General features: G+C 45.8%; 1 protein-coding gene and 1 pseudogene across 2 annotated transcripts in view; one reads left to right on the top strand and one right to left on the bottom strand.

Annotated features, from left to right (window-relative positions):
- The window catches only part of LOC126213604 (mucin-1-like), a 329,890-nt gene that overhangs the window by 64,515 nt on the left and 253,011 nt on the right, over positions 1 to 12,364 (bottom strand). For both annotated transcript variants that reach the window (XM_049941458.1, XM_049941459.1), the window contains exon 9: positions 72 to 444. In XM_049941458.1, the coding sequence (XP_049797415.1) occupies positions 72 to 444 (373 nt within the window). The remainder of the gene's footprint in view (positions 1 to 71; positions 445 to 12,364) is intronic.
- On the top strand, positions 4,412 to 5,626 carry LOC126213605 (3-hydroxyisobutyryl-CoA hydrolase, mitochondrial-like; annotated as a pseudogene).

Raw genomic sequence — 12,364 nt, 5'->3', positions numbered from 1 at the left:
GCGCAGCAGGCACACCGAATGAAATCCTCCACGTCGTGGTCATCGAGTCGAGCTGTGGCTAGCGCACGCACCTCGTCGACGCCGGCCAGGTAGCCGTCGGTGGCGCCGGCGAGCTCGTCCTCCAGGTCGTCGAGCACCGAGTTGTCGCGCACGCCCTCGGCCTGGCGCAGCACGGCGTACAGCTGGAGCGCGGCCTGGTCGCCCGCCGCCGCCGTCAGCCCGGCCGCCTCCTGCTCCGTCGTGGCGTCGGTGGGCGGCGCCGCCGTCGACGCCGTGTTCCAGCCGCCGGCGCCGGTCGCCGCCGCCCAGCCCTCCGTGGTGGCCCGCCGCTCCTGGTAGGCCTCCGCGCTGCCCGGCTGCTCCGCCTCCTCCTCCGCCTCTTCCTCCTCCTCCTCCGGCGCTGGCCGAGGGCGTCCGCCTCGCGACACCGCGAAGCTGTCCCTCCTGCAATGCGTCACCATGCCCAAGTCACTTCCGGCACAGTTGTTTGATCACAGATACACCTACTCACTAAAACCGGACAAGTGCGAGTTTGCTCTGACAGATCCCTATCTATCTACATCTACATCTGCATCCATACTCCGCAAGCCAGCCGACGGTGTGTGGCGGAGGGTGCCTTGAGTACCTCTATCGGTTCTCCTTCTATTCCAGTCTCGTATTGTTCGTGGAAAGAAGGATTGTCGGTAGGCCTCTGTGTGGGCTCTAATCTCTTTGATTTTATCCTCACGGTCTCTTCGCGAGATATACGCAGGAGGGAGCAATATACTGCTCGACTCCTCGGTGAAGGTATGTTCGCCAACAAAAGCCCGTACCGAGCTACTGAGTGTCTCTCTTGCAGAGTCTTCCACTGGAGTTTATCTATCATCTCCGTAACGCTTTCGCGATTACTAAATGATCCTGTAACGAAGTGCGCTGCTCTCCGTTGGATCTTCTCTAGCTCTTCTATCGACCCTATCTGGTACAGATCCCGAACTGTTGAGCATTATTCAAGCAGTGGGCGAACAAGTATACTGTAACCTAATTCCTTTGTTTTCGGACTGCATTTCCTTAAGATTCTTCCAATGAATCTCAGTCTGACATCTTCTCTACCGGCGATTAATTTTATATGGTCATTCCATTTCAAATCACTCCTAATGCGTACTCCCAGATAATTTGTGGAATTAACTGCTTCCAGTTGCTGACATGCTATTTTGTAGCTAAATGATAAGGGATCTATCTTTCTGTGTATTAGCAGCACATTACACTTGTCTACATTGAGATTCAATTGCCATTCCCTGCACCATGTGTCAATTCGCTGCAGATCCTCCTCCATTTCAGTACAATTTTCCATTGTTACAACCTCTCCATATACCAAAGCATCATCCGCAAAAAGCTTCAGTGAACTTCCGATGTTATCCACAAGGTCATTTATATATATTGTGAATAGCAACTGTCCTACGACACACCTCTGTGGCACACCTGAAATCACTCTTACTTCGGAAGACTCTCCATTCTCCATTGAGAATGACATGCTGCCTTCTGTTATCTAGGAACTCTTCAATCCAATCACACAATTGGTCTGATAGCCCATATGCTCTTACTTTGTTCATTAAACGACTGTGGGGAACTGTATCGAACGCCTTGCGGAAGTCAAGAAACACGGCATCTACCTGGGAACCGGTGTCTATGGCCCTCTGTGTGTCGTGGACTAATAGCGCGACCTGGATTTCACACGATCTTCTTTTTAAACCCATGCCGATTCCTACAGGGTAGATTTCTAGTCTCCAGAAAAGTCATTATACTTGAACACAACATGTGCTCCAAAATTCCACAGCTCATCAACGCCAGACATATAGGTCAGACCGCTGCAAGTAGGGGGGCAAGTTCCTTCTGCGCACTCCGCGCAAAATCGAACTGGTATCCAACCAGGTCCAGCGGCCTTTCCTCTTTTGAGCCATTTAATCGTTTTGCCGTCCCTCTGTCATCCATTTCGACAACTACCATTCTGTCATCTGAGCGACAATCCAGAGAAGGAACCACAGCACAGTTCTCCCCCGTGAAACAGCTCCGGAGAAAGACATTTAGTATCTCGGCCTTTAGTCTGTTTCAGTACCATTTTGGTCACAGAGTGTCTGGACATCTATCTATCTATCGCTTGCGCCTTTGTCCCGCATTGTACGCGGGACTGGCGTGGTTAAATCGGAGATGGCACGTTAATTTGAAGGGGTGGCCGGATACCCTTCCTGCCGCCACCCCGTACCCCCTCGGGACGGAATCAGAGTACCCCATTGGTCTGCGTCTAGTGTAAATCGTGGAAAAGTGCGGATGTGTCTCAAATGTTTGTGAGTCGTGTAACTGAGGCGGGACGTGGGAAACAGCCCGGTATTCACCTAGAGGGATGTGGAAAACCGCCTAAAAACCACATCCAGGCTGGCCAGCCGTCGTTAATCCGGCGGGCGGATACGATCCGGGGCCAGCGCGCCTACACGAGTCCAGGAAGCAGCGCATTAGTGCTCTCAGCTAACCTGGCGGGGTGCTCTGAGAGATCCCTACAAACTTAATAACGTATCTGCACGTGCCATAAAGGCCGATGAAGAATTTTCTGTTCGAATGTGATACAGTCCAGAATCGGTGTGCCAATCAGGCAAAATATAGATCTATTTCTACATAGGCACTTCACAAGTGATTGTGGTGGAGGGTATCTTTCTTTTTTCTTTATTGGCTTTCGATTCCCCCCCCCCGCCACAGAGGGAGGGGGGCGGGCTGGCAGCAGGTTATGGCGCCACTCTTCAGCTTGCATAATATTTAAAAACGTAATAAAACACAATAAAAACAGGCGATGACTACAGTGACTTTTTAGCTACAAAATGGCGGAAAGTTGTGGAAGCTAAAAATATAAATGCAAAGGGTTGGTGTTAGCAAACAGACAATTAAAAAACACGGCGACAGTCTGGTTTCTGTTTGCAAGAGATAAAAATCACACACTTAAAAAAGATGCACAACACTTAACACGCACTAAACACTGCACTAAAGAGTAGAGACAAAGATGACACACACAGGCAGATAGGGGGGGGGGGGGGGGGGCAGACCCAGAGAGATGATGGGGGAAAAAGAGGGGAGGAAAGGGAAAAAAGGGGGAGTAGCTGATGGAGGGAGAGGACACATAAACAAGGGGGGCGGGGAGGGCGCAAGCGTGGGTGGGGGTGGCAGAGGGGGGAATGCAAAAGTACTCGGGGGAGTGAAGGGAGTCAAAGAGTGGGTAGGTGGGGAAGAAACAGGATGGAAGGGGGGCAAGACGGAGGCGGGGAAAAGCACATGGAGAGGGAGATGGGGATCAGAGTTGATAGGAGGGATAAATGGAGGGAGAGAGGGCATCATCCAGGAGGGGGAGTTGGCAGAATCCACCTCAGGTGATGAAGGGTGTAGAGATGGAGGGCAGGTGGGACACAATGGTGAAGGCGCGGCAGTGCTCTGGGGTTGGAGAGGAGAGAAGCAACCAGGGGACAGTGGGTGTGGGGGGGGGGGGGGGAATCAAGTCGGTGGGAGGTGTAGAGGGATAAGTTTGAGGAAAAGGAGCAGATCGAGAAAAGGCAGCAGGTCACAGAGGATCTGCATGGGGGACAGGAGGCATGTGCGGAAGGCACGATGGAGTGCATGGTGCTCGAATATTTGGAAGGACTTATAGAATTCGGGGCGGGGAGGGGGGGGGCGCCGGCCGGGGTGGCCGAGCGGTTCTAGGCGCTACAGTCTGGAACCGCGCGACCGCTACGGTCGCAGGTTCGAATCCTGCCTCGGGCATGGGTATGTGTGATGTCATTAGGTTAGTTAGGTTTAAGTAGTTCTAAGTTCTAGGGGACTGATGACCTCCCATAGTGCTCAGAGCCATTTGAACCATTTTTGTTGGGGGGGGGGGGAGGGGCGAGGGTCCAGGAATGGCACAACAGAGGATGGGTCGGATCAAGGATTTGTAGCGGGTACCGTGTACCACTACTTGTTATTTGCTCTCCTGTTACACTCGCAAACAGAGCGACGGAAAAAGGACTGTCTGTATGAATGTTTGAAAATACATGAATGTGTGGTGTCTGTTCTTTAGGACATGTCCAAAAGACAGACACCACACATTCATATAATTTGATAGGCGTTGCTGGGCAATTAATCCAGCTGCACGAATACGTCCGACCTCCTGTCGGAATCTCGGAAGAGCGAATATGGCGGAAATGGGCAGGGCTTGGAGATAGGTGGCGCTCGAAGGGGGAGTGTGGATCGGCCGTGAGGCGAGCTGAGATAGTACGTGCAGTTCCGATAAGGCTGTGTCCCGGATCGCGCAGTGGTTACCACACGTACCTACTAAGTACTCGATGACTTGGGTATGAGCAGTTGAGTTCGAAGTACATGTCAGAAGTTGGAATTGGGAAGTATACTGACGTGACGTGTAGTGGCAACGAAGAGCGAAGATGATCTGTACCTGCACTTTTCCCTTACCTCTCAGCAGGAAACACAATGCTATTCGTAAAATAGCAGTGTGTCTGAGAAGACAGATGAGTTCAAGCGAAAATGATGTTAATATTGAATCATGTGAACGATAAAGGAGTCATAACACTTAATCGACCTAAAGCATTAAATGCTCTTAATTTATCTATGATACGAAAAATATTTCCAACTATGAAAAATTGAGAGAAAGAGAAGAGCTTAGTGATAATGAAAGGAACAGGTGAAAAGGCATTTTGTGCTGGAGATGACGTAAGAGCTGTAACTGAAGCTGGTATAAAAGGTACAAAGCTGGGAAGGGACTTCTTTCGTGAAGAATATACACTTAATTCTCTTATTGGCACATATCATATACCCTATGTAGCATTTATAGATGGCATAACCATGGGTGGAGGCGTGGGACTTTCAGTCCATGGTCACTTTCGTGTAGCTACAGAGGGAACTCTTTTTGCAATGCCAGAGACCGCAATTGGATTATTTCCCGATGTGGGTGGCAGCTACTTTCTCTCTCGATTAGGTGGTAAGTTGGGTTTGTATCTTGCATTGACAGGATATAGACTGAAAGGACTAGATGTTTTGAAGGCATGCATTGCAAACTCATTTCGGTGATTCCGGTAAACTTGTTGACTTGCCGGATTCACTTTTAAAGTGTCCAGGCACTCAGAATGCAGTAGAGGAGGTATCAAATAAGTTTTCAAAATCCAGCACATCAAAGACATATGAATTTAGTCTTACGCCATACATGTCAATAATAGATTCCTGCTTCTCAGCACCAACAGTGGAGGAGATATTAGAAAGGTTAAGAGTTGAAGGTTCAGAGTGGTCTCTGAAAACAATAGAGACCATAAATAATATGTCTCCAACTTCATTAAAAGTTATAAAAAAACAACTAGAAGAAGGAGAAGGCAAAAGTTAGTTGGACTGTCTGAAGATGGAGTACAGACTTGCTGTTCATGCATGTGAGCGTCACGACTTCTATGAAGGAGTAAAAGCATTATTGATAGACAACGGACGAAAACCTAACTGGAAACCAAGCACTTTGTCAGAAGTTACAGATGAATTTGTAGAAGCACAGTTCGCTCGATTATCCCCAGGTGAAGAATTGGAACTGTAAGATGTACAACATGTGTTTCACTGGTGTGCCTATCTGAATGCAAATAACTGCAAGTTGCCGGGGGCAAAAATGGGAACAGAAAATAAATGGTAACTTGCCATATTGCTGTGAGTGCCTCTGAAGAAATTTGTGTTGGCTTATTGTATGCATTTTATGTATGTCAAAATAAATATATATTTTTACTTTTTTATAGGCGAAAAAAACTAAGCGGGAGATTCCAGGTTCGAATCTCGGTCCGGTACACATTTTCCTGATTCCGCGTAATGTCCCAATGCAGCTGACAGCAATGATCTCTTCCCTTTTCTTTCCTTTCTTTCCCTCTCCACCTTCAATTTACATAGACTGTTGTAAGACGTGTATATTTCTATTGTTTATTGTCAGATCACAATTTATGAAAGATGTTTATATTTTATCAATAGGATTAAGCAGGAATAATTAATATTTGTCATTTTGGAAATAATTGTGGTAGCAGGGAATGTCTGCACCAAAGTATTGTTGACAAGAGAGACCGCAAATTGATATAATTTTAAAGAGGGCGGGAGAGACCGCGTATGGATACATTTGAAGAAAAGAGCGGGAAAGACCGCGCATTGATACATTTTGTAATGGTAGCAGGGACTGTCTGCACCAGAGAGCTTTGTTGCCAGGAGAGACCGCACTTTAGCGTTAGTAGGAAGTCAGTAGTAAGCGAGAAGTGAAGCGAGTCGGTAGCAGGTCTGAAGCGAGAGGTTGAGAGGAGCGGTGTGCCTGCCAGCCACCAGCTATGATTTACAAGAGATTATAAACGGATGCACAGAGACATCAGCTAACTACTATCATAAGAGGAACTAATATTATTGAATTATTTTCTTTGCGAAACTCAAGACTAGTGAAGGTATGTTTGCGCAATGCTAGTTGTAAGATTATTGTAAAAAGTATGTCCCATTTGAACGTTTGTAAAATCATTTCATTCAGAATATGATTAACTTTTGCCAGCAATATTGCATTTCTAATTATAATCCATCCGAAAAACCATCAACGTAAAACTTTGAAAAAATTTTATTGTTGTCAAGAAAAAGTTTAACTATGAATTACGTAATTTCAGTCAAATTAATTAAAGAATAACGTCAGCTTTGCTATTAAAGAATAACGTCAGCTTTGGTAATAAATACAGCTACTTATTATGACAGCCCACCAGCAGCTAATGGAGTATAGTAAACCAGAGTAAGTATATTCATGTCGCAGTTCGATGTAGCAGTCAGATGGCGATCCAGTAACAGTAAAAAAAGGTAAGGAACAGTTTTGTGTTATTGCAGGTAACGACTGAGGACCACGACGACGACACATTCTATGTTTCGTCGAAATAATCAGAAAATCACTTTTAATAAGCAGCAATTAAATTTGTATGCCAAGATTGAGAAAGAGAATAAATTTCAAAGGGAAGATTTCATTTGTTATTATTAAGCAAGAGACAGAAATCCTAAGGAAAGGTTTCATAGTTTATTGTAAAAGGGAAGGTTATCATTAACAAAAGACGTATATAGGAGACGGGAAGGTTTCACTGTCTATAAGTCTCCGTATGACCCCTAATTTCTCGTATCTTGTCTTCGTCGTCCTCAACCGCAATGTATGTTAGCCGCAGTAGAATCGTTCGCCAGTCAGCTTCAAATACCGGTTCTCTAAATTTTCTCACTTGTTCCTGCCACATTAAAACTGTGTGTCGGACCGAGACTCGAACTCGGAACCTTTGCGTTACGCAGGCAAGTGCTCTGCCGACTGAGCTACCCAAGCACGACTAAATACTCGTCCTCACAGCTTTACTTCCGCCAGTATCTCGTCTCCTACCTTCCAAACTTAACAGAAACTCTGCTGCGAAACTTGCAGAACTAGCACTCCTGGAAGAAAGATATAGCGGAGACATGGCTTAGCCACAGCCTGGGGGATGTTTCCAGAATGAAATTTTCGCTCTACAGCGGAGTGTGCGCTGATACGAAACTTCCTGGCAGATTAAAACTGTGTGCCGGACCGAGGCTCGAACTCGTGATCGTTGCCTCTCTCAGGCAAGTGCTCTGCCATCAAAGGTCCCGAGTTCGAGTTTCAGTCCGGCACACAGCTTTAAACTGCCAGGAAGTTTCATATCAGTGCACACTCCACAACAGAATGAAAAGATTATGTCGCACAGCGTCCTCTACAGGTGAACCACTCTACATCTACATGGATACTCTGCAAATCACATTTAAGTGCCTGGCAGAGGGTTCATCGAACCACCTTCACAATTCTCTATTATTCCAATCCATGTATAGCATGCGGGAAGTTTCCGTACGAGCTCTGATTTCCCTTATTTTATCGTGGTGATCGTTCTGCCCTATCTAGGTCGGTGTCAACAAAATATTTTCGCATTCGGAGGAAAAAGTTGCTCATTCGAATTTCGTGAGAAGATTCCGTCGCAACGAAAAACGCCTTTCTTTTAATGATCTCCAGCCCAAATTCTGCATCATTTCTGTGACACTCTCTCCCATATTTCGCGATAATACAAAATGTGCTGCCTTTCTTTGACCTTTTTCGATGTACTCCGTCAGTCCCATCTGGTAAGGATCCCACACCGCGCAGCAGTATTCTAAAAGAGGACGGACAAGCGTAGTGTAGGCAGTCTCCTTAGTAGGTCTGTTACATTTTCTAAGTGTTCTGCCAATAAAACGCAGCCTTTGCTTAGCCTTCCCCACAACATTCTCTATATGTTATTTCCAATTTAAATTGTTCGTAATTGTAATACCTAGGTATGTAGCTGAATCTACGGCTTTTAGATTAGACTGATTTATCGTGTAACCGAAGTTTAACGAGCTCCTTTTAGCACTCATGTGGATGACCTCTTACGTTTCGTTATTTAGGGTCAGCTGCCACTTTTAGCACAATTCAGATATTTTTTTCTAAATCGTTTGCAGTTTGCTTTGATCTTCTGATGACTTTATTAGTCATAAACGACAGCGTCATCTGCAAACAACCGAAGACGGCTGCTCAGATTGTCTGCAAAATCGGTTATATAGATAGGAACAGCAAAGGGACTATAACACTGCCTTGGGGAAAGCCTGAAATCACTTCTGTTGTACTCGATGACTTTCCGTCAATTACTACGAACTGTGACCTCTCTGACAGGAAATCGCAAATCCAGTCAGATAACTGAGACGATATTCCATAAGCACGCAATTTCACTACGAGCCGCTTGTGTGGTACAGTGTCAAAAGCCTGCTGTTCCAAAATTCCCCCAATAACCCAAAGTCGACCATAAACCTTCCCTATCGCAGTTCTCATATGCTCATTCCACCGCATATCGCTTTGCAACATTACGCCCAGATATTTAAATGACATGATTGTGTCAACCAGAACACTAGTAATAATCTATCCGAACATTAAAGGTTAGTTCTTCCTACTGGTCCGCAGTAACTTACATTTGGCCATATTTAGGGCTAGCTGCCATTCATCACACCAACTGGAAACATTGTCTAAGTTGTCTTGTACCTACCTACAGATACTCAACTTTGTCACCTTACCGTACACCAAGGCATCATCAGCAAACAAACGCAGATTTATGCGCACCCTGTTTGCGACATCACATATGTATACAGGGTGAGTCACTAACTATTGCCACCTAGAATAAATCCGAAAGTATGATAGTAGCTGAAAAGTTTGTGGGACAAATGTTGCATGGGACAACGGGGGCTGTAATATGACTTCGGTTTTTTGTTGCTCGGTGGGGTCGCGTCAGAGACATGAAGGTCAACTTTGTTTTTTAAATGGGATGCTGTAGTTTGGTACTTATTTACTGATAGCGGCTGTCGAGACGAATCCAAGGATGTGTAACAGTAAGGTCTTTGTTGGTCAACGAAGGTCACAAAGGTGGCATGAACGTCCATTTACATAAAGTGCTGAAATCTTCTTATCTTGGATTGAGTGGTATTCCTTATCACTTCGACATTTATCGAAGCACATGCTCTGACAATTCTCTGTCGTATATCGTGCAAATAGTAAATATTCGCCGAATACGGCGTATCCATCTAACGTGCTATTGACATGCAAACACCATGCGACGGTTCCGCAGTACAACACTAATATTACCGGTACGACTAGTATCGTCGAATCAAGCAAATGTGAATGATGTATTCCTTCGAAGAACAAGTAGGTACGCTACTCGTTTACGGAGAATGCCAACGAAATTCAGGCAGATTGAATAACATCGGGGAGAGGCTACAACCCTGTCTCACTCCCTTCCCAACCACTGCCCCTCGACTCTTATAACTGCCATCTGGTTTCTGTACAAATTGTAAATAGCCTTTCTCTCCCTGTATTTTACCCCTGCCACCTTTAGAATTTGAAAGAGAGTATTCCAGTCAACATTGTCAAAAACTTTGTGTAAGTCTACAAATGCTAGAAACGCAGGTTTGCCTTTCCTTAATCTATTTTCTAAGATAAGTCGTAGGGTCAGTATTGCCTCACGTGTTCCAATATTTCTACGGAATCCAAACTGATCTTCCCCTAGGCAGGCTTCTACTAGTTTTTCCCTCGACTGTAAAGAATTCGCGTTAGTATTTTGCAGCCGTGACTTATTAAACTGATATTTCGGTAATTTTCACACCTGTCGACACCTGATTTCTTTGGGATTGGAATTATTATATTCTTCTTGGAGGGTATTTCGCCTGTCTCATACATCTTGCTCACCAGATGGTAGAAATTTGTTAGGACTGGCTCTCCCAAGGCCGTCAGTAGTTCTAATGGAATGTTGTCTACTCCCGGGGCCTTGTTTCGACTGAGGTCTTTCAGTGCTGAAAGATATAGTAAATTTAAATTATCAGTATTTCCAGTTAAGCGTCAGATCATCATTTTCTCCACACGAGAGACACTGAACGATGATAGCATGACACGTTATTGAATCATTAGGTAATAGAATATTTGTTGTAAACTTTAGTGAATAATAGTTACTTTAGTTCTTTATTTATTTTTCAGAAAGCACATTGGTGCAAGGCTACTGGCCGTGGCAATCAAAGTTAAGAAGGAAATTGTATTGGTTTTATGTTAAAGAACTGAACGTTTATTATGTAATGGATATTATTGTCACTTTATTTAGAACGTGAAAGTGGTCAAGCTTTGATTATTTGAATATGTTAAAATGTGGAATAAGCTGTAGCCAATCAGATGGACGACTTCAGGAAAGGGAACTGGACTAGTCAGTTGAGAGAAGAGGTTCGGCGCACAGGAAACGCGGCCGGAACGGGCAGAGGGACAGTGCTAGTGGAGACGCGAAAGCCGACAGTTCGGCTGGAGACGCGAAACCTGACAGTCGGTCTCTAGTCAGCTAGGATGTGAAACGACTTAGAAAATTCCGTGTTGTGTGGTATCGCGGGGCTAAGTCTCTGAGCGGTGAGCAGCCGCGCGCTTGGTCCAAACTAACTTATCGCGTACATGTATTTCGCGGTGAGATTGCGAATGATCTAACTGTGTCAAATGGAAATGCGCTCGAGTTTAACAGTAGCTCTAAATACGACCACTATTAGTTTTCTTTCTGAATAAACATTATTCTAACCGGATCGTAACTGTGTGGCCCACATCATTTATGTGTCATTAATTTACACTACTGGCCATTAAAACTGCTACACCACGAACATGACAGGCTACAGACGCGAAATTTAACCGACAGGAAGAAGATGCTGTGATATGCAAATGATTAGCTTTTCAGAGAATTCACACGAGGTTGGCGCCGGTGGCGACACCTACAACGTGCTGACATCAGAAAAGTTTCCAACCGATTTCTCATACACAAACAGCAGTTGACCGGCGTTGCCTGGTGAAACGTTGTTGTGATGCCTCGTGTAAGGAGGAGAAATGCGTACCATCACGTTTCCGACTTTGATAAAGGTCGGATTGTAGCCTATAGCGATTGCGGTTTATCGTATCGCGACATTGCTGCTCGCGTTGGTCGAGATCCAATGACTGTTAGCAGAATATGCAATCTATGGCTTCAAGAGGGTAATACGGAACGCCGTGCTGGATCCCAATGGCCTCGTATCACTAGCAGTCGAGATGACAGGCATCTTATCCACACGGCTGTAAAGGATCGTGCAGCTACGTCTCGATCCCTGAGTCAACAGATGGGGACGTTTGCAAGACAAGAACCATCTGTACTAACAGTTCGACGACGTTTGCAGCAGCACGGACTATCAGCTCGGAGACCACGGCTGCGGTTACCCTTGACGCTGCATCACAGACAGGAGCGCCTGCGATGGTGTACTCGACGACGAACCAGGGTGCACGAATGGCAAAACGTCATTTTTTCAGATGAATCCAGGTTCTGTTTACAGCATCATGAAGGTCGCATCCGTGTTTGGCGACATCGCGGTGAACGCACACTGGAAGCGTGTATTCGTCATCGCCATACTGGCGTATCACCCGGCGTGATGGTATGGGGTGCCATTGGTTACACGTCTCGGTCACCTCTTGTTCGCATTGACGGCACTTTGAACAGTGGATGTTACATTTCAGATGTCTTACGACCCGTGGCTCTACCCTTCATTCGATCCCTGCGAAACCCTACATTTCAGCAGGATAATGCAGGGCCGTATGTTTCACGTCCTGTACGGGCGTTTCTGGATATAGAAAAACTTTCACTTCTGCCCTGGCCAGCACATTCTCCAGATCTCTCACCAGTTGAAAACGCCTGGTCAATGGTGGCCGAGCAACTGGCTCGTCACGATACGCCAGTCACTACTCCTGATGGACTGTGGTATCGTGTTGAAGCTGCATGGGCAGCTGTAC

This window comes from Schistocerca nitens, chromosome 11 (assembly GCF_023898315.1).
Source record: "Schistocerca nitens isolate TAMUIC-IGC-003100 chromosome 11, iqSchNite1.1, whole genome shotgun sequence".
In the NCBI taxonomy this organism is placed as follows: Eukaryota; Metazoa; Arthropoda; class Insecta; order Orthoptera; family Acrididae; genus Schistocerca; species Schistocerca nitens.
This window is presented reverse-complemented; position numbering and strand designations above follow the sequence as displayed.